Raw genomic sequence first — 21,092 nt, 5'->3', positions numbered from 1 at the left:
CATACGAGATGATTGTTGTGACAGAAGAAGCCCAAGATAAGGGTCCTTGGTACTTTGACATTTGAAATTTTCTAGAAAAAGAAGTATACCCACTAGGGGTGAACGCTTAGGACAAAAGATGGATATGGCGTCTGGCCACTCAATTCATTATTTGTGGAGACAACTTGTATATAAGGGGTCATCTGGGAATACATAAGTTGTGCGTGGAAGAGGACAAAGCAAAGTGCATCATGGAATCCGTCCATAAAGGGGAATATGGGGCTTATATGAATGGTATAATGTTAGCAAGGAAAATCCTCAGACAAGGATGCTACTGGTTGACTATGGAAAGTGATTGTGTCAGCTTTATCCAGTGGTGCAACAAGTGTTAGATTCACACCAATCGCATGAACATCCCACTATCAAAATTGTACAATATGACTTTGCCATGGCCTTTTTCAGTCTAGGGAATCAATGTCATTGGGGTAATAACGCCAAAAGGGTTGAATCGACACTAGTTTATCCTAGTAGCAATTAATTACTTTACTAAATGAGCACCCTTGCTTACTTGATCAAAAGATCGGCCTCTACTAAACGATGATATGAGTTTTATAGACTTTATATGTTCATATTCTGATTATTTAATAATGCTAAAAATTAATATGTGAAACAATCAAGTATAGACTGTGTTATTCATTTTGGAATGATTTGATTTCTTATATTTGAGAGAATTTTGAGATATGTACAACTCATAATGAAAATGAGCCCATAGGCATAAGAAATCAACAGTATTTCAAATTGAATGACACAACCTCTATTCACTAGCATTCATAGAGATATATCATTTAAATATGTAGCCGCATGGTAGGATGCTAAACATAATACGAAAATCATATACAGGCAAGATGCTAAAGCATAAACACTCAGCTAGTATTTACTGGCATCCTGCGGAAGCCTGCAAAACAAAGTTAGAGAAATATGCATAATCCTAAATAAAGATTCTAATGCAATACATACACAAGAATTCGACTAAAAATTTGGCTACTAATGCATGATATGTGAATCATCTCAAGGCATGAGGTAGCGCGCAAAATCACATAGAAATTGATTAAACTCACAAATGCAAATGTGCCAAATCTTGATGCATGAAATATGTATGCAAAGCATTGGTATGGTGAAAAAGAAAATATGATACTATTTATAGATTTGAAAGGCAAGTAAATGAAAGGGATAGAAAGAAGCGGGGTGGAAAATTATTACAATACTTGAATAATTACAATACCGAATAAAAGACTTGGGGTTGAAAATTATTACAAAAAACCTACTATCTAATTCAAACATAGGCTGAATCTAACAAATCAAACATAGTAATAATAATATAATATAAACATATATTTGAGAGAAGTGTGTGCGATGGTTTCACTCACCACTGCACAGAAAACATATATTATTATAGTATAATAATATAATAAAATGCAACATAAGATAAGTGATATATTATTATATTATTTATATTATCATTAAAATAAAGAAACTTCATATTTAAAACAGCAAAGAAAATACAACAAAATAAATAAGAAAATTGCAAAGATTCACCTTTGGAGGAAATGATGGATTTTTTTAATTTATCAAACTTTCTTTTTTACACCCTCACGGTTATGGAGTATGTTTTGGAATCTTAGCAAGAATTTTCAAGTTTTAGCTTTAATGGAGTTGTGGGTCGTATATATCAGTGCATAAAAGGGTTGATTGAAAATTTTTGGTGTTTTTGAAAATCAATTCATCTCCTTCAAGATTCTTTGAAAACAATAATTCTTCTTTTTTCCTTCTTTTTTTTCTTTTCTTTCTTTCCTCTATCTCGTTGAATTCCTCTCTCTCTCTCTCCCCTTCTGAAGCTCCACTTTATTTATAGACTTGTTAAAGTAAAAGTATAAGAATAAGAGAATAATTAAAGAAAAGGAAATGGATGTTAAAGATGGTGGTGTGTGCTTATGAAAGTGGATGGTGAGTGTTGATAGTGGTGTGCATTACGAGACATCTTCCATCTTCCATCTTCCATCTTCTACTTTAATTTCTCTTTCTTTTATCTTCTCTCATTTGAGTGGGTGGGTGGATTTCTCCATCAAAAGATTTTTTTTATTTTTATTTTATAAATTAATATAAAATATCTAAAATACATTATTTTTAACAATTTATATACAAACGCACAAGATATGTACAAACACGGTCCAAAATAATTTGGGCAAAACGGGTGAAGGTTGGAATGAAAGCTTAAATCTAACTTTTTTTTATTGAGAAATTAATAAAATAGCATATTCTAATTTTCATCATCGGGTGTTTGGAAGAAAGCACCCAGGTCTTAAGGTCAATCAAAATGGGGTGTCTATAGTTGCCCCTCTTTGACAGAGCTCGATACGTCATTTCATGACATGGGTGAATGTCAAAGCTCAAAGACGACCTTTTTGACAAAGCCGTAAGACTTAGGCAAACAAACAAGATACAAATGCAGTTGAACCCGAGGGTTGCCTACGTATCCCTTTGTGAGGAATCAAACTAGCGTAGTTCAGGGGCAAGGTGCAAATGACATGCTCTAAATGCAATTGAAAGTTGGACTTACGTGTACCACACTGTCGAGTTTTGAAAGTTCATTATTTATACAATGCAATGTAATGTATTGGGTAATATGTGAGGCAAACCTCGTGCAAATGATATGAAACAAAACAAAGGGTAGAATCCAAACATACTCAGATAAGAGAAGGAAGGGTTTTAACCAACAAGAAAAACCTAGACTGTACCTCGATATAAAATAGGGGGTTGATTTCAACCGGGTAGAGGAGAAAAGGGTTTTAACTAACAAGCAAAACCTAGACCATACCTCAATTCGAAATAGGAGGCCGGTTGTAACCAGGTAGGAGAAAAGGTTTGTAACCAAATGATTGAACAAATGTAACCAAGTGATATGAATAGATTGTAGCTAAGTGATGCGACAGTGTGATATTTGTAACCATGCATCATAGATGTAACAAATGGTGCAAGTGTGATGGTGAATGTATTTAACACAAATGGTGTGATGTGATAGATGCATCATATAGTGTCATAAATGCACAAAAGCGGTGTGATGGATACACAAAAGTGGTTTGGAAATGGTGCTAGGGCGACTCTTTTTTTTTTTATTTTTAAAAGAGTGATGTTCTTTCAAACACCAAATTTTGAAAAAGATTTTGGAATTCAATGTATGGGTCCATTTTGTTTCGAAAAGCAATGTTTTGTAAAAAACATCTCGAGAAGCGATATTCCAGAGAAGCACCTCATAGGGGAAAGTATTGGGTTCCCAACTTTGATTTTTTGATTTTCTGAGGTTGCAATTGAAGTGTGTTAGAACCCAAAAACAAACATGCACAATTTTTTGTAATTTTATTTTATTTTATTCCCATTTTATTTTTTATTTTTTGCTATTTCTTGGTTATTCTTTCTTTTTCCACTTTGATTTTCTCTCTCTCTTTCTCTCTTGTTGTATTTTTTGTATTTTGAATTTTTGTTTAGGAGTTGTAAAACTTTGGTTGGGGTTTGATCCCTGAAGTTAAAAAGAATTTGGATTGTACATCATGGCATGAATGGCACAACACTCGGGCATGAAAACATTTTATTTTGGATTTGAAATTTAGAATGGTTGCATTTGAATGAGTTTTAAACTGGATATTGAGCCTTTAACTGGCCAAAACACAAAATACAAATCAATGAAAGAAAAACAAAGCAAAAACAACCTGAGCACACCTATTTACACTTGCTGGAATGAATAGGAGACTAAACAAAAACCACTTTCAGTCAATTGCCTGGACGACCACCTGGACAACCTCTCGGTCAACCTCCTGAATGACCGGCCAACTAAACGGTTTTGTTACGTTTCTAGAGAAAACTTGAATGCACTTTTTGGCGAGTTCTTGAGTTAAAGAAAAGGAATAGGTTAATGCGACCTTGGTAATAAAGACTTTCGAGGGTGCTGGGGAAAGACAGAAAACCTGACTCGACTGTGCCCCTAGTTCATTACTTTGACTGTTTCTTTTAGTTTTCTTATAAAAAAGTTTTGATCAACATGAGAGTTAGATTCTAGTTCAAAAAAATGTGAGAGTTAGATTAGCATGCTTGTTCTAGTCTCTGTTTTGAAATAATATAAGCCAAACTATGAATATTGAATTTTTTTCCCTTTTTTGGGTCTAATGAATGGTTTGGTTTTGGAAAAATATAATATTTTTCAAGAAAATTAGTCAATTTCATTAAAAATCATCAAAACTTGTTTTTACAAATGGTCACTACTCAACCAACATGAAATGAACCTTTGAGATGCACAACCTCAAATCAGATAATTAGAACTTGATCTATCTTGCAACTGAATCTACCACGAAGAGGAGATAGGACAATCAAATCAAATGATGATAAACCAATTGAACATGGACATAATAGCCGAGTCTAATAAAGGTACATCAATCAAACATAGATGGGACAAGTGAGTTGACAATGGTTGGGGTCGACCTTTATGGTGAAGCTGCTTACGTATCCCAAAGATAGGGATCTGACCTTACGTAGTTCAGGGGTAAGGCTCACTCGTGTATTAACATTCTCCTTTTGCACTCTAACTTTTGCCAAAACTGCCTTTCTGACTTTTCAACCATGCGAGCTTTTTTTTTTCCCTTTATTTTTTCATTCATTCATTTATTCATTTTTTTTATATGCTCCAACTTTTGTCTGGGTTGCCCTTTCGGGTATTCGACCCAACTAGACTCTCAAGGATAGTACTTTTTTAGTTTGTCCATGTTGATTGGTCGTGAGAATTCTAAGCCATCCAAATCCATGAGAATGATTGCTCCTCCTAACTAAATAGACTTGATGACGTAGGGACCCATCCAATTGGGTTTGAATTTTCCCCTAGGGTCGTGGATAGGAACTCGATTATCCTTCAGCACTAAATCTTCTTAATTCTGAAATTTGACTTTTTTTTGTTGAATGCCCTGGCAATCTTGTGTTGATACCTTACTCTTACTATTTGCCCCTTGTGTTCCCCAAAAAAGTTCAAAATGTCATGATACTAAGAATTTTCATCTTGAACCTCTTTTGTTGCGGCTATCATTTTGTATACAGGCACATACCTTTGCTCCATAAGGACTAGGCACATCCTGACCCTAATTAGTATACCCACCATTGAGGCTAGGGTTGCCAAAATATCAGCGAACCAGTTATTCTCTCTGACTAGGTGAGTGAATGTCAATTTCTTGAACCTCAGGATCAGAATGTCTAAAGTCTGGTGGTACACTTGAGACAAAAGTTTAAATCTCCAATCACATTCAACCTTATTGCCCCTAGTTTTAGGGCTGCTTCCAATCTGGGTATGCAAGCTTCATACTTTGGTTGATTATTGAACACTCTGAATCAAAGTTTAAAAGCTAGGGGGTCAGACCTCAAGTTGAGAGGGATCCTATGTTGTATCATCTCGTGATTAATTCCAAGCATGTCTTCGTAGGACCATGCAAAAACATTTTTGAAACTAATCGCTCTCATTTCTCTGAAGACAACATGGAACCAATCTAGACCAAAAAAGAATCCTTCTCAATATCCATATTAATTGAAACAATCTCATCATTCAAGGGCTTAGCACATCTCTCTTCCTTCCAGCCGATCAAATTTTTCAAAGCTCGAGGAACACACAAAAGTAGGTAGAATCTTCAACAGTTTTATTCGAAAAAAACTCCGACTCAATGATGACAACAGACTCAAAAGAAAATGAAAAGAAAGACCTGGATAGGACAGTGGTGTCTGGATTAGCATTCCCGAAATCACCAGACTTCGACTCACTAGATTGACTCGAACTTGGATTTGACTCCATAGATTGGATGGAATCATACCTGGACTTAACATTCGATTCAGAACTCAAAATGAAACCCTTCTCGTATTGCTAATATAAGTGAGGGCCATCCATCGTGTCCAGAATGAAACTGGTGCAATCAACAGGTGGTCCTTCCTCGATCACAGAAATAGTCATGTTATCCCCCAAGTTCATCGGTTTAGCACTACTCTTAGAATCTATCACAAAGTCAGTCAATGTCAGACCTATAACTTCTTCCATGCTGTCCTCCAAGTTGCCATCTTTGCCTTGGCCAAGATCAATACTGAGATACACTAACTCTCAGAAAGTTGATGGCTAAAAAATATCTCAAACCTAAGAAGCCTTTTCTTTACCACTTGATCAATTAATGGCTCAGGAAAGTTGTAAAAAGAGAAATCCATGCCTATGAGAATATTTGCCAAAATATCCAAATTTGGCTCCATATCACTTCCTTAACAGCCACCATAGGGTTTTGGGGTTTTAGTTGGGATTGAGGTGTATCTGTTATGCACAGCTCAATGTTCTTTGGAATAAGCACCTTTGGCCTGGGTAGATGAGATGGTGTGACATATATACTGGGGTTGAAAGTGGGTGGCAGTATCTGTATTAGATTGAGGTTGTGATGAGGTGGTATTCTATCATGGGGAGGCAATGAGTTGGTGGTAACATTGGGCTTTTGTGGTTGTAGTGTAGCTATGGTTTTGTTATCAATGAGGTCTTGAATCTCATGACGTAGGTGAAAACAACGATTAGTCTCATGATTGTGTTGTTGGTGAAAGACACAATATTTGATGGGGTTATGCCTGGCTAGAAGAGGATCAGGAAGAGGTTAGGGGTCAAGGAGTTTGAGGTACCCTTTTTCTACCAAGATTTTCATTGCATGACTTGGGGATATATGGAGAGGATTGAAGGTTCTATTTGGGGGTCGAGTTAAGTTGACTATTTGTGAGCCAACATTGGGAAAGTGGTTGGTTGTTTTGGCAGTGGTGGCGGTGACTGTGTTGATTTCTAAGGGTATGGAATTGGCAGCTGTGCTAGTACTGGGAGTAGCATTAGAACTACGAGTAGACGTTTTTCTCATGTGCTCATTTCCTTCCATAATGATTCCTTGTTTGATAGCATCTTCAATTTGAACCCCAATCTCATAGAAGTATTTGAAGTTGAAGACGGGGAGAGCTATCATTTTCTGTAATAAACTTCTATGCAGATTTCTTGCATCAATATAAACTTGATCTTTCTCCAGAGGCTTTTTTGTCATCATGGTCGCTTTCACCCTCCATATGGTGATGAAAGCCACAAAACTCTTATTGGGCTCTTAGTGGGTTACCTCAAATTCTCGAATGGTTACTTCAATCTGTGTTGTAAGAGTATTGTACGACAAATGCTTCAACCAACTCCTACAAATTCTATTTGACAAAATAATAGTAGCCACTCCTGACATGGTTCTTCCAAACAAAGAAATTTTCTGAGCTCGAGTCAAGCTCATGGCCTTCAAGATATATGAAAAGAGACGGATGTGAACCATAGGGTCACTGGCCTCATTAAATCTGTCTATGTGCAACATTTTTAATCTCTTACAAAATCTCATAGCAGTTTTAGTATATTTGTCCTCGATGTCTGGGATAGAGTTCATACCCTGTGTTTTCTTGAATAATTTCTCTAACTAGGCTATCTTTAGCATAGCTGGGTCAGAGTCATTGGGATCAAGGGGGAAAAGTCCTCCAACTACTTGTGCTAGAACCCTTAGATCTTCTTGTAGGTTTGGTTCTTGAAGGTCCTCAATTGGCGGAGGTGGATCGGGAACTAGATGGTTGACTGGAGGTGGATGAGTAGTAGAGGCCCCATATAGGTTTTGTAATTCGGCGAGTGTAGCAACCCCGCGGGGGGACCTTCGCTACTACAGTTCGGACTCGCGATTTTTGTTGTCGCGGTTCTTAATCTGAACCAAAGAGTCCAAATCTGGCAAATCGTTTTGAGAAACAGATTTTTGAAAAAAGTAGTGCCAAACATGGACTGCTTTGCCAGATACAGAGTTGCCACCTAAATATTTTTAAAATGGGGAAATTTAGGAAACCCTGACTCAGTGCCGAAGGCCACATGTCCGTCATCACCGGAGTTGTCTCGGCTCGGGAGCTTGGGTACGATCGGGGAAGGTCAGCTATGAGCACCCCCTTTCGCCCGGTCCGAAGACCGGCCTCTACTAACCATGATATCCGATTTTGAAAACGTTATGTGTTCTTATTCCTTTTATTAGCCTAGAATTACTATGTTATGCGCGCAGCAAACAAGTATAAACTAGATTGCCTGATTTGGAAAGAAACATTGCATATTCGTTTGTTTTGAAAATGCTTTGAAATTTGCTACTCGCAAGTAGGCTAAAACACGGATTTCTATGAGTTTTTCCAACTCAAACAATCCAACCTTCACCCACAGGCATTCAAACAGTTTAACACATAAGCATTTAGCCGCATGGCAAGCATACTGTCATGTTAACATTCACACACATGCGAGATACTAAAGCATAAATACTTACATCGTACTCCGTGCCGAAACAGTAAACTAGTTAGCAAAACACGCGTGTCCTAGTTCATGTTAAATTGCCTAATGCAACACATACAGGATGCAATTAGATAGGCTCGGCTAATCTAAGCATGGCATATGAAATGTGATCAACTATCACATATTCAATTTTCTTGAATTGAAGTACAAATGTAGTTAGCGTGATGTACCGAGCCTAATGCATGCAATACAAATGGATGCACACATGCATAGCATAAGGTATGCTAAATTAAACGTGCCCTAATCTACCATCATAAGCAGGTAAATAAAAGGGAAGGAAGAAGTGGGGTTGGAAGACATACACACCACCCACACACACTTATTACAGATTTGCCCTCACTCGGAGGGACCAAATAAATATTACAAATAATTAACTACGCAAGCTAATTAAACATTACAAATTGCCTAATCAACTAAGCAAATTAACTAAAATTAAGAAAGCAGGGAAATTGCCTCGGGAAACGCGCCGCCATGCGTGAGCTGCCTCTGTTTTCCTTCCTTCACTCCTCTGGAGGTTGCCAAAACCTCAGGACTGCTTCCTTGGGCAATGGGGATCACCACCGGCTGAATGGAATTTCCACCGGTAGTGTGGTGGTGGCCACCGGCACAAAACAAAGCTATCGGCAGGGAAGTTATTGCCGGTCGGCACCTTACACTGCCGGTCCGTAGAGTGTTCCTGCAGAATCTGCAAATGACAGCAACAGAGGGCAAGGCAAAGCATGGCAGCACAATTCAAGGCATATATGCACCAACCATGTCCCTTATCATGATAATGACTCAAAGGGGCATGTGCCTCGATTCTCAGACCACCAATCACGCATTTCCATGCATGATGGCCCAAGGAACCAAGTATGCAACTTTGATTTCAAATGCATGCAAACCAAATCAAATCAAACAAGGCCTAATTCCTATCACTAAGTCAAGGAACAAGGCATGCATACAAGATGCAATGCAACCTAGGCACACAAGCTAAGGATGCAACATGGCATGGCAACAAACTTATGCAAACATGCAAGCATACATATGGCAATGCAAATAGATGGAAAGATGGACTTAAACATGAATTAGGCAACTCTAAATAGGGCCCAAAACAGTAGCCAAAATGCCATAATATGGGGGGGCCAAATACATACACACATGCACATATTGAAAGGCCAACACTTAAGCACAAATTGAACAACCCTCAAACACATTTGAAAGGGGGTAATCATGGACTAACTAGCATGCAACATAAGCATTGAAATCATGCTAAAACATGGTGCCAAACCAAGCAATAAATCAAGCCAAGCATGCAACAAATGGCCCAAATGCTCAAAGCAAACCAATAGAGTATTGAACTACACTTAGCAAGACCAAACATGGCATGAACTCATTGACCAAAAACAGAGTTTTAGGACATTAATACAAGGCCTAAGGATCACTTAGATGGCATCCAAATGACTCAAAAACAAAGGCATGCATAATCACCAAAACATGGAGCATGAGATGACAACCTTACAAGGCATTAAAGGGACATCAAATGCGAGCTCTCAAGCATACAATAAGGTCTGAAATGGCATGGTGGATGGTCCCAAATCACCAAAACAATGCAAGAATGGCATGCTATACATTCACATACTTAAGGCCAACAAGCCGGAATGCAAAGGGGCTATATGATGCATGCCAAATTCGACCCAAACAACCTAGGACAGACCTAGAACATGGCAAAACATGCACAAAATCTTCACAAGACTAAGCCTAAAACATGCTCCAACAAAGGCTAACAACCTAAGGCACATTGAGGCAATAACATGGCATTACAAGGCAACTATGCTAAGCATGCATGGAGTACCAAAACCAAGTAAAAATAGAGGCATAACATGACATATTAAGCATAAAAAACAGCCAAGTCATCGTCAATACACCCTCAAACATAATGCTCTCTCAAGAGGCCAAAACATGCCCTTTTCAAGGACAACAAGGAGAGGGGGTGGCCCTCTCCTTCTTGGGACTTCAAGGCATCACCTTCACCACTGAAATCCCTCAAGATTTCAGTGGTGAAGAGACCCCGACACCAAAATCCTGGAGCTAGCACAAAAGGGCACAAAATGAGGCCTTTCAAGGCCTAAGGGTATTCAAACTTACCCAAACCACAAAACACTCTTAACAAACAACCAAGAGGGTCTAAAAACAGAACTTTTTTGTACTATACACTAAGCTCAAAAATGATTTTAATAGGTAGAAATATAATGCAAAAATGGGGTAAAAAGGGGTGAGATTCTTACCCTTGAAGCCTTCTTCAACAATGATGCTCCAATGGCCTTCCTTAGCTTGAATCCAACACCAAAACCTCAAAATCAGTCCTTTAGAACCTCAGTTCCAAGAGGAAGGTGAAACACTAGGTGTTTGTGTGCAATAGTAAGACACAAAACGCCTAGAGCACTAAAGAGAGGGAAAGAGAGATAGAGTGTATATCTAACCCTAACCCTAGAACTAGAGCTTAACAATGGCTGTCTAAGCTCTCAAAATATCTTAACTCTCTACCCTCTCAAGCCAAGAGACCAACCTCTCTCTATATGGCACTTCTTGTCTTGTAAAGCTTACAAGACAAGCTTCATAAGAGGGAGATCCCTCCATACACGTGTATGGAGGGGAGCAAAAGGCAAGACAGTTGTCTTAAAATATCTGCAAAAGCAGATGCACAGTAGTCGGTCGGCCAAAAATGCCATCTTGGCCAAAAAGAGTGCCGGCCGGCACTAAAAAGTGCTGACCGTCAACAAATAGTGCCGGCCGGCAATGAATAGCAAAAACCAGCCGGTGGCCTCTAGCCACTGCTGGTGGTGGGTAGGGATGGTCTACAAGCCCTACCCTGCCTCTCAAAGGCAAAACACAAGTGTTTGGTGCAAAACACAAGTGTTTGGTGTAAAACCAGACACTAAACAGTCAAGTTCGGAGATCCTGAGGCAAGGCGCGCGAGCCGAGACCTCCGGGAACTCCAAACGAACACAAACATGGATGATCACCGAGTGTTCAAACGGTGACGTCCAAATCTTGAGGACGGTAAAAAATGGGGTGTCTACAGCGAGGGTTTTAGCTTTAGCGACAACTGTATGGTTAAGAGCTTCTATATTCCGTTGAAGGGACATAATCATGTCCACTATGTCTACTAGGTTTTGAGGTATCACAGAATCTGGTGAATTAGCAACTAGAGAACTGAGTGGGATGATTTGAGGGGTAACTAAGTGGTGCTCCAAATTGAGTGTGACAATCTTATCCTTCTTCTTCTAACCACTGGTGGAAGAGAAACTAATGTTGGTTGACCTTGAACCAAATTTGTATTTTAAGTCTACCAACGTGATTCCATAGAATTTAGGGGATATCAGACTTTTTAGAAGCTACGGTGTTACAACTACCATCGAAAAACAAAAACCAGACCCCTAATTAGCAGTTCGGTTCAATTCGAACAACTGACCACTACTAAATCACTATATGCCCCATTGAAAAACTAAACTCAACTGTACAAACTGATATGCCTGAACCACTGATCTGAGTTTGAGAACCTCTATACAGATTCCACACATAGCACACAACAGGGAAAATAACAAACACCCCTATGAGGGGTAGGGTTACCCTGTCCTAACTTTGAAATGTTCGAGAGTTTCACTATTCAAACAAATGGTATCATCACATCCTAAAATTGGAGAGCATCTTGTTCTAAGTTGAGAAGGTGCTATAGAGTCCTAAGGTTGAGAACAGGGTAACGTTACTAAAAAGTTCTTTGGTTAATAACCAAGTAAGATCCCAAAAAGTTGGAAGAGTCAATATAGCCTCTCTTCTAAGTCCAATAACATTAGATAGTGGAGCTACCTTTTTTTTTTTATAGATCTTAAGAGGTATTAACACAATGTCTTATAAGTAACGTGGAGATAAGTATAGTGTCACAAAAAGATTGCTTGTGTTCCCACCAAGACTTGGGCAACATAGGAACTTTAAGCGAACCAATGCATGAAATGCAATGAACATATAAATGTAGATAAAGCTCATATCATGGAGTTTGAGAGTTACCAAAAACTGTCGCATGTCCCAGGGGTACCCAAGCGCACTAAATAGTTCAGACAGTCGATTTCTTTAATCTAGTCTCACGAGTACAATGTGAAACATAGATGAAAGTCCAGATCTAACAATTTTTATTTTATTTTATTTTATTTTTATAGAAAATCCATTTTTATTGCAAAAGTTTTGCCAGAAATACACTGCATCATCAAATCTTAGAGTCGCAACCAAATCTTTTGGAAAAACTAGGAAACCTATGACTCGTGCCAAGGCCACTGTTTGTTATAACAAATGATGTCTCGGTTTGGAACCTCAGGTATGAGGGGAGAAAGTCATTAATTGAGCACCCCCACTCACCCGAACAAAAGATTGGCCTCTACTAAACCATGATATGAGTTTTATAAATTTTAAACGTTTATATCCTGATTATTTAATAATGCTAAAAATTACTATGTGAAGCAATCTAGTATAGACTGTGTTATTAATTTTGGAATGATTTGATTTCCTGCATTTTGAAAGAATTTTGAGATATGTGCAACTTATAATGAAAATGAGCCCACAAGCATAAGAAATCAACACTATTTCAGATCGAGCTACACAAACTCCATCCACTGGCATTCATAGAGATATATTATTTAAACATGTAGCTACATGGTAGGATGCTAAACATAATAAGAAAATCATATACAGGCGGGATGCTAAAGCATAAACACTTAACTAGTATTTATTTGCATCCCGCGGAAGACAGCAAAACAAAGTGAGAGAAATATACATGATCCTAAATAAAAGATTGTAATGCAATACATACACAAGAATGCAACTACAAATTCAACTACCAATATGTGATATGTGAATCATCTCAAGGCATGAGGTAGTACGCAAAATCACATAGAAATTGATTAAATTCATAGATGCAAATGAGTCGAATCTTGATTCATGAAATATAGATGCAAAGCATTGGTATGATGAAAATGAAAATACGCTTTTTACAGATATAAAAACCTAGTAAATGAAATGGATAGAAAGAAGTCGGGGTGGAAAATTATTACAATAGTTGAATAATTACAATACCAAATAAAAAACATGGGGCTGAAGAATATTATGACAAACAACTATCTAATTCAAACATAAGCTGAATCTAACAAATCAAACATAGTAATATTAATAATTTAATAATATAATACAAACGTTTACTTGAGAGAAGTGTGCATGGTGGTTGCACCCACCACTCCACAAAAACATATATTATTATTATAGCATAATAATGTAATAATTTACAACATAATAAAATTAATATATTATCATATTATTTATATTATTATTAAAATGAAAACTACATATTTAAAATAGTAAAGAAAATGTAAGAAAATAAATGAGAAAATTGTAAAAATTCACCTTTGTAGGAAATGATGAATTTTTTGATTCATCATCTTTTTTTTTTCACACCCTCATGGTTATGGACTATGCTCTGGAATCTCAGTAAGAAATTTCAAGTTTTAGCTTTAATAGAATTGTGGGTGATATATATCAGTGGATAGAAGAGTTGATTGAAAGTTTTTGGTGTTTTTGAAAATCAATTCATCTCCCCCAAAATTTTTTGAAAACAAAAATTCTTCTCTTTTCTTTATTTTTTTCTTTTCTTTCTTTCCTCTACCTCGTTGAATTCCTCTCGCTCCCTCATTCTGAAGCTCTACTCTATTTATAGACTTGTTAAAGTAAAAGCAAAAGAATAAGAGAATAATTAAAGAAAAGAAAATGGATGTTAAAGATGGTGGTGTGTGATTATAAAAGTGGATGGTGAGTGTTGATAGTGGTGTGTATCATGAAAGTGGATGGCGAGTGATGATAATGGTGTGCATTATGAGACATCTTCCATCTTCTACTTTCATTTCACTTTATTTTCCTTTCTTTTATTTTCTCTCATTTGAGTGGGTGGGTGGATTTCTCCACTGAAAGATTTTTACCATCCACTATTGTCACGACCCAAACCTGCTTCTAAAAGTTTAGGCCATGGCCGGCCTATACTTAGGCCTCAAAACAAAATTTTCAAACATATGTTATTCAATAACGGGGCCTAAAGTGGAAGCAAATAAACAACAAAACGTTCATTGAGCAATGCTTATATGCCAGGATTTTAATCATATCATATAAGGAGTTCATATACATAGTTTCTGTATACAAGTCCAAGTCATGTACGTATATACAAAGAGTTAATAGCAAATAATTAACATATTAACCATGTGTTCAACAAAAGCCACCAATGACTTAACAAAAAGTGGCATCAAAGGAACTCCTCAAAAGACAAAAGGCTCTAACTGTAGAGGCTTAACAAAATAGGTCCATCAAATATTTCCTGAAGCTGACCTAGGACTGGCTCCAAGTTGATCACCTACAAAAACATATAAAAATACACAGTGAGCAAGGCTCAGTGAGTAATAATAATGTAAGGAGGTTCATAAGAATGAGCATATGTTTTGAAGAATAAAGATCTAATCATATACATGTCTTATCCATAATTACATTCCAAAACGGCCTCGGGCCGACATAAGACGGAACGGCCTTGGGCCCAACATATGACGAAATGACCTTATGCCCAACATAATACGGAATGGCTTTAGGCCCAACAAAATACGAAACGGCCTTAGGCCCAACATATCAACAACTGTTTCAAACATTATATGGTAGATGGAATATCGGCATGTCTCCATCTCTCTCAGCCTTAGGGCCTTTAAACACAAACAATCCATATCAAACATAACGGCCTTGGACCCATTATACATAACAAAAACAGAACGACCTTGGGTCCATTTCATGCGTCATTGTACTCCAATGCTCAATCATTCCCAGTAAAACATAACTTGTATAAAACACGTTAAAATACATAAGCATAACATATCGTAACGCTACTATTACTCACAGCGATGTGGTCGAGTAACGATCCCTTTCGGCAAGTGGCCTACACATGGCACACACATAAATTGATTAGCAATGCATCTTTTCTTACCTTCTTCAATTTAATTATTTCTCCATTTCGTTCACTTTCTATTCTTTTTTAAGCATTTCAGAAGGATCAAAAACACACATTAACAAATCTAGAGGGTCGAAAAGGGTAACAAAAGTTGACAAAATATTTTCCCAATTTTCGCACGTGCGGAAATCCCTTACCGCACATGTAGAGAGGCGTGCCGCACGTGTTTGTCCTGTTTTCCGCACATGCGGCTGTGCATCCCAGACGTGCGGCCATGATCCCCGCACGTGCGGTTCTGGGCTCTATTTGTGCAGTCAAAAAAACCAACAAATTCAAGGCTTCCAAACTCATTTCTAAGGGTCAAATCAAGCAATTTCACTTCAAAAACATGACATATGGCTATAATAAACATGAAATTCAAGCTCAATTAGATCAAACTTCTTTTAAATTCCAAATAGACACCCTAACTTCCTTATTTTCTACATTTCCTTCATCTTTTCATAGTATATAGAAATATATATACACACGAGTTCAAAGCATGCAAAGGCTATGATAAAAAGGCAATTGCTCATAATCTAACTCAAGACAACACAAAACACAAGAATTAACCCTTTAATTAACCAAATCCAAAGATTACATGTTAGATTTCATGAAATATAGTCAATCAAGGTCATAACTCATAAACCCTAATTTCTATGAGAGTAAAAGCTTCATCTTAGGTCTTGATTCTAACTAAAATAAGAAGGATTTAGAGTAGTCTAGTTGATTTCCACTTACCTTGAGCTAAATATTTGAATTAATCTTTCAATTTCTTCAATCCCCATGCTCTTGGTTGAATTCTCCTTTCTTTCTCTTTTTTCTTTTCTTCATTTCTCTAGAACTCTTTGTAGGAGATATTTTTGTTTTTGTTGAGTCTAAGTGTTAACTAAGGCTTATATATATCTATACAAACCAAGGCCAAGCTTATTTGAGCTTAAGTTGGGCTTAATTAAGAGGTTTAGCCAAATAAATCTAATTAATTTATTACGAATCAATTTTTACAAAACTTCATATTATGTTCCAAAAATCATGCTCATCATAATTGTAAAGTCAATTTCGGTTTATTGAGCCTCTAAGGCTTTCAATTTTCAATCTGAAGGTCACAATTTCAACAGATTTTCTTATAACCAAGAGATACAAATTGATGAACATGCAATTCACACATTAAAACATGGAATTTCACATAAGCACACATATAATGAAGGAATTAAAGCATACGAGAGGGTCTGGTTGTTAGAACTATGATGCACACTACTATCAATACTCACCATCCACTTTCTTTTCTTTAATTATTCTCTTATTCTTTTGCTTTTACTTTAACAAGTCTATAAATAGAGTGGAACTTCAGATGGAGGGAGAGAGGAATTCAATGAGGTTAAGAAAAGAGAGAAAAGAAGGAAAAGAAAAGGACTTTTCTTTTCAAAAAATCTTGAGGGAGATGAATTGGTTTTCAAAAATACCAAAAACTTTCAAACAACCCTTCTATCCACTTATATATACCACCAATACCTCTATTAAAGCTAAAATTTCAAACCTCTTGCTGAGATTTCAAAGCATACTCCGTAACTGTGAGAGTGTAAAAAAGAAAGTTTGATAATTTTGAAAATTCATCCGTTTCTCCAAAGGTGAATTTTTACAATTTTCTCATTTATTTTCTTGCATTTTGTTTACTGTTTTAAATATGTAGTTTCCTTATTTTAATAGTAATATAAATAATACAATAATATATTAATTATATTATGCTGTATATTATTATATTAACCAATAAGAGACTAACAACTAACAAATAATATAATAATATATTAATTATATTATGTTATATATTATTATATTATTATACTATAATAATATATGTTTTCTGTGCAGTAGTGGATGAAACCACCATGCATACTTCTCTCAAATATATGTTTATGTTATATTATTTATATTATTATTAAAATAAAGAAACTAAATATTTAAAAGAGTAAAAAATTTGTATATGCATATATATATATATATATATAAGAAAATAAATGAAATAACTGCAAAAATTTAACTTTGGAGGAAAGTATGAATTTTTTTATTTACCAACTTTCATCTCCCTGAAGATTTTTTGAAAACAAAAAATTTTCCTTTCTTGCCAAATCTTGTTTGTCCTTTCATTGGGGTGACTTTAACAAACACATAATTTCCAACTTCAAATTCAAAATCCCTTCGTCCATGATCCGCATAACTCTTTTGCCTACTTTAGGCAGTTTTGAACCTTTGCTGAAGATTTTAATTTTCTCCATTGTCAATTGCACAAGTTTAGGCCCAAACAATGATCTATCATCAACTTCGGTCCAACACACTGGAAAGCGACATCTCCTTTCATATAAAGCTTCATACGGTGCCATTCCTATGCTTGAGTGGAAACTATTGTTGTATGCAAACTCTGCCAATGGTAGATAAGGTTCCCAACTCCCCTGGAAGTCCAAGACACACATCCGAAGCATATCCTCCAATGTTTGTATTGTTCTCTCTGATTGGCCATCAGCTTGGGGGTGGAATACCGTACTGAATTTCAACTCTGTTCCAATAGCATCCTGTAAACTCTTCCAAAATCTGGATACAAATTTTGGATCTCTATCAGATACAATTGAAAATGGAACACCATGTAGCCATACAATTTCATTCATATACACCGTAACAAGTTTATCAACATTATATTTGGTTTTCACAAGCAGGAAATGAGTAGATTTAGTTTGTTTATCAACAATAACCCATATGGAATTCATACCTTGAGGTGTTTGGGGTAAGCCAACAATAAAATCCATAGTCAGATGTTCCCACTTCCACTCTGGGATTAGGAGAGGTTGTAGTAGACTCGCCAGTCTTTGGTGCCCCACTTTTACTTGCTGACAATGCAAACATTTCGAAACAAACTCTGAAATTTCTTTCTTTATATTTGCCCACCAAAAATTCTTCTTTAGATCTTGGTACATTTTAGTATTACCGGGATGTAGTGAAAATTTAGATGTATGGGTTTTTTTCCATAATTCTCCATTTAATTCCTGGAACATTTGGGACACACAACCTATCTTGAAATTTCAACACTGAATTTTCAAGGGTGAACCCGAGCCTTGGCTTTGTTTCCATCTCATCACAAACTTTCTTTAGAAAATCATCTTCCGTTTGTCTTTGCTTGATTTTTTCAACAATTGCTGGTTGAGACGATATTGCTGCTAACACGGCGCCTTGTTCACGTAGCACAATTTCCATGTCCATTCTTTCCAACTCAAGGAGCAACTCTTTTTGCCCTATTAGCAAACTTGCTAAATTCCCCACAACTTTCCTGCCGAGAGCATCTTCAATTGTATTAGCTTTGTCAGGGTGGTAACGGATTTGCAGGTCATAATCCTTGATAAGCTCTAACCGTTGTCTTTGTCTCATATTTGACTTTTTTTGGGTAAAGAAGTACTTGAGGCTTTTATGGTCAGTGTAGACCTCACATGTGGTACCATACAAATAATGTCGCCATATCTTCAAAGTAAAGAACACCGCAGCTAGCTCCAAGTCGTGTGTGTGATAATTCTTTTCGTGAGGCTTGAGTTGACGAGAAGCATAAGCAATGACCCTGCATAAGTACACATTCCAATCCTTTGTATGAGGTGTCACTATAAATTATAAACTGATTTGTACCAGATGGTAAAGGAAGAACTGGTGCTGTAGTTAACCTTATCTTCAATTCTTGGAAGCCTGATTCTCTTTGTTTTGTCCACTCAAATGAAACATCCTTTTGGGTCAATTGGGTAAGCGACACTGCAATCTTGGAAAAGTCTTGAACAAACCTTCGGTAGTATCTTGCTAGAGCCAAGAAGCTACGCACCTCTATTACATTCGTAGGAGTTGGCCAATTCACAATAGCTTCTATCTTGTGTAGATCAACAGAAACACCCTCCTTATTAATTACATGTCTCAAAAACACCACTTCATGCAACCAAAACTCACATTTCTTCAATTTCACATACAATTTATTCTTTTTCAATGTTTGTAGAATTAATCGTAAATGATCCTCATGAGCTTCCCTGCTTTTCGAATAAATGAGTATGTCATCAATAAACACAACCACAAAGTCATCCAAGTATGGTTATAAAACACGGTTCATCAAATCCATAAAGGCCGTTGGTGCATTAGTAACTCCGAATGGCATAGCCAAAAATTCATAATGGCCGTATCTGGTTTGAAAAACAGTCTTCTCAATGTCTTCGGCTTAACCTTTAATTGATGATATCTAGATCTCAAATCTATTTTTGAAAAGGCTTGTGCACCCTGTAGTTGGTCAAACAAATCATTGATTCTAGGCAAGGGATACTTATTCTTTACAGTCACTTTATTGAGCTCCCGATAGTCAACACATAACCAAAGTGTCCCATCTTTCTTCTTTACGAAAAAAATTGGTGCACCCCAAGGAGAGGTACTCAGGCAAATGAACCCTTTTATCAAGCAAGTCTTGGAACTGTACCTTCAACTCTTTCATTTCAGCCGGTGACATTCTATACGGAGTTTTTGAAATTGGTTGAGTTCTTGGCACTACATCAATTGCAAATTCAATTTCACAGTCCACTAGCTCCCCTAGCAACTCTTCTGGAAAAACATCCGGGAATTCACAGACAGTTGGAATATTATCAACACAAACATCTGCTGGTTGTCCATTCAAAATACTACACAACTACTCCTGATAACCTTTTTGCAATAGCTTATACGCTTTCATAGTTGAGATCAAGTACGGTGGTGGAATCACTCCATGTCCCGTAAAAATAAATTCAGATTGTCTCGGAGGTCAAAAAATGACTTGCTTAGACGTACACTCAATAGTCATATGGTATTTACTTAGCCAATCCATTCCCAAAATTATATCAGAATGAGCCATGTCAAGAGACAGCAAATTGGCATATAACTGAACATCCCCAATCAAGATCTCACATGCAAGATAAATAGATTTACATAACATGGAATCCCCCAATGGTGAAGAAACACACAACACATAATACAAGGGTTCCATAGGACTATTCAAATGACTAGCAAATGTTTTTGACACAAATAAATGGGTAGAACTCGAATCAAATAATACATGAGTAGAGTGACCATCGAAAGAGAATGTACCTGATACCATAGCCTCAGTATTTTGTACATCACCAAGAATGAGGGCAAACACTCTTCCCTGTCTAGCATTATCTCTGGTATTGATAGGTTTTGCAGCAATTTTTATAGTTAGAGCTGGAGTTGAGCCGACTAAACTTGTAGTGGTTCTATTCCCATTTTGTCGGTCTCTCTGAGGGCAATCTCTCACTAAGTGATCTGTTTTTCCACACTTGAAACATACCCCAGTTACCCAATAACAAGTCCAGCTGAGTTTATTTCCATATTCCAGATAAACTGGCATCGCGTCATGAGTAAAGGCGGAAGTACTAGAGGTCCCTAAATTCGGTTTCTTATTCTATGATGACACCGGTCCCCTTAGTGCTTGCGTATTCTATCTCATCCCCTTTCACTCAGAGATATGAGTTTGAGAAACAATATTCCCTTCAGCCATTATTGCCCATTCCAACACATCGACATATGTAGGCAATTTCAATACATTAATATGATCTAGGATGGCGTTCTGAAGACCTCCTT

At 36.9% G+C, this 21,092-nt stretch overlaps 1 protein-coding gene across 1 annotated transcript; it reads right to left on the bottom strand.

Annotated features, from left to right (window-relative positions):
• Positions 1–18,446: 18,446 nt before the first annotated feature.
• On the bottom strand, positions 18,447–20,859 carry LOC114272658 (uncharacterized). The gene is made up of 4 exons (XM_028214376.2): positions 20,283–20,859; positions 19,880–20,117; positions 19,151–19,501; positions 18,447–19,050 (listed from the first exon to the last, which is right to left on the bottom strand). Exons 1-4 carry the CDS (start codon positions 20,857–20,859, stop codon positions 18,447–18,449), a joined length of 1,770 nt encoding a protein of 589 aa, XP_028070177.2.
• Positions 20,860–21,092: the final 233 nt, after the last annotated feature.

This window comes from Camellia sinensis, chromosome 15 (assembly GCF_055761805.1).
Source record: "Camellia sinensis isolate YWXY chromosome 15, ASM5576180v1, whole genome shotgun sequence".
NCBI lineage: Eukaryota > Viridiplantae > Streptophyta > Magnoliopsida > Ericales > Theaceae > Camellia > Camellia sinensis.
This window is presented reverse-complemented; position numbering and strand designations above follow the sequence as displayed.

What these genes read in the sequence shown, in the direction of transcription:
- LOC114272658 (XM_028214376.2), bottom strand. Translation starts at nt 20,859, where the DNA reads ATGCCAGTTTATCTGGAATATGGAAATAAACTCAGCTGGACTTGTTAT. An exon ending in ATACCATATGACTATTGAGT is followed by an intron (nt 20,118 to 20,282) that starts GTACGTCTAAGC and finishes ATGGACAACCAG; the next exon opens with CAGATGTTTGTGTTGATAAT. An exon ending in TTCCAAGAATTGAAGATAAG is followed by an intron (nt 19,051 to 19,150) that starts GTTAACTACAGC and finishes GTACTTATGCAG; the next exon opens with GGTCATTGCTTATGCTTCTC.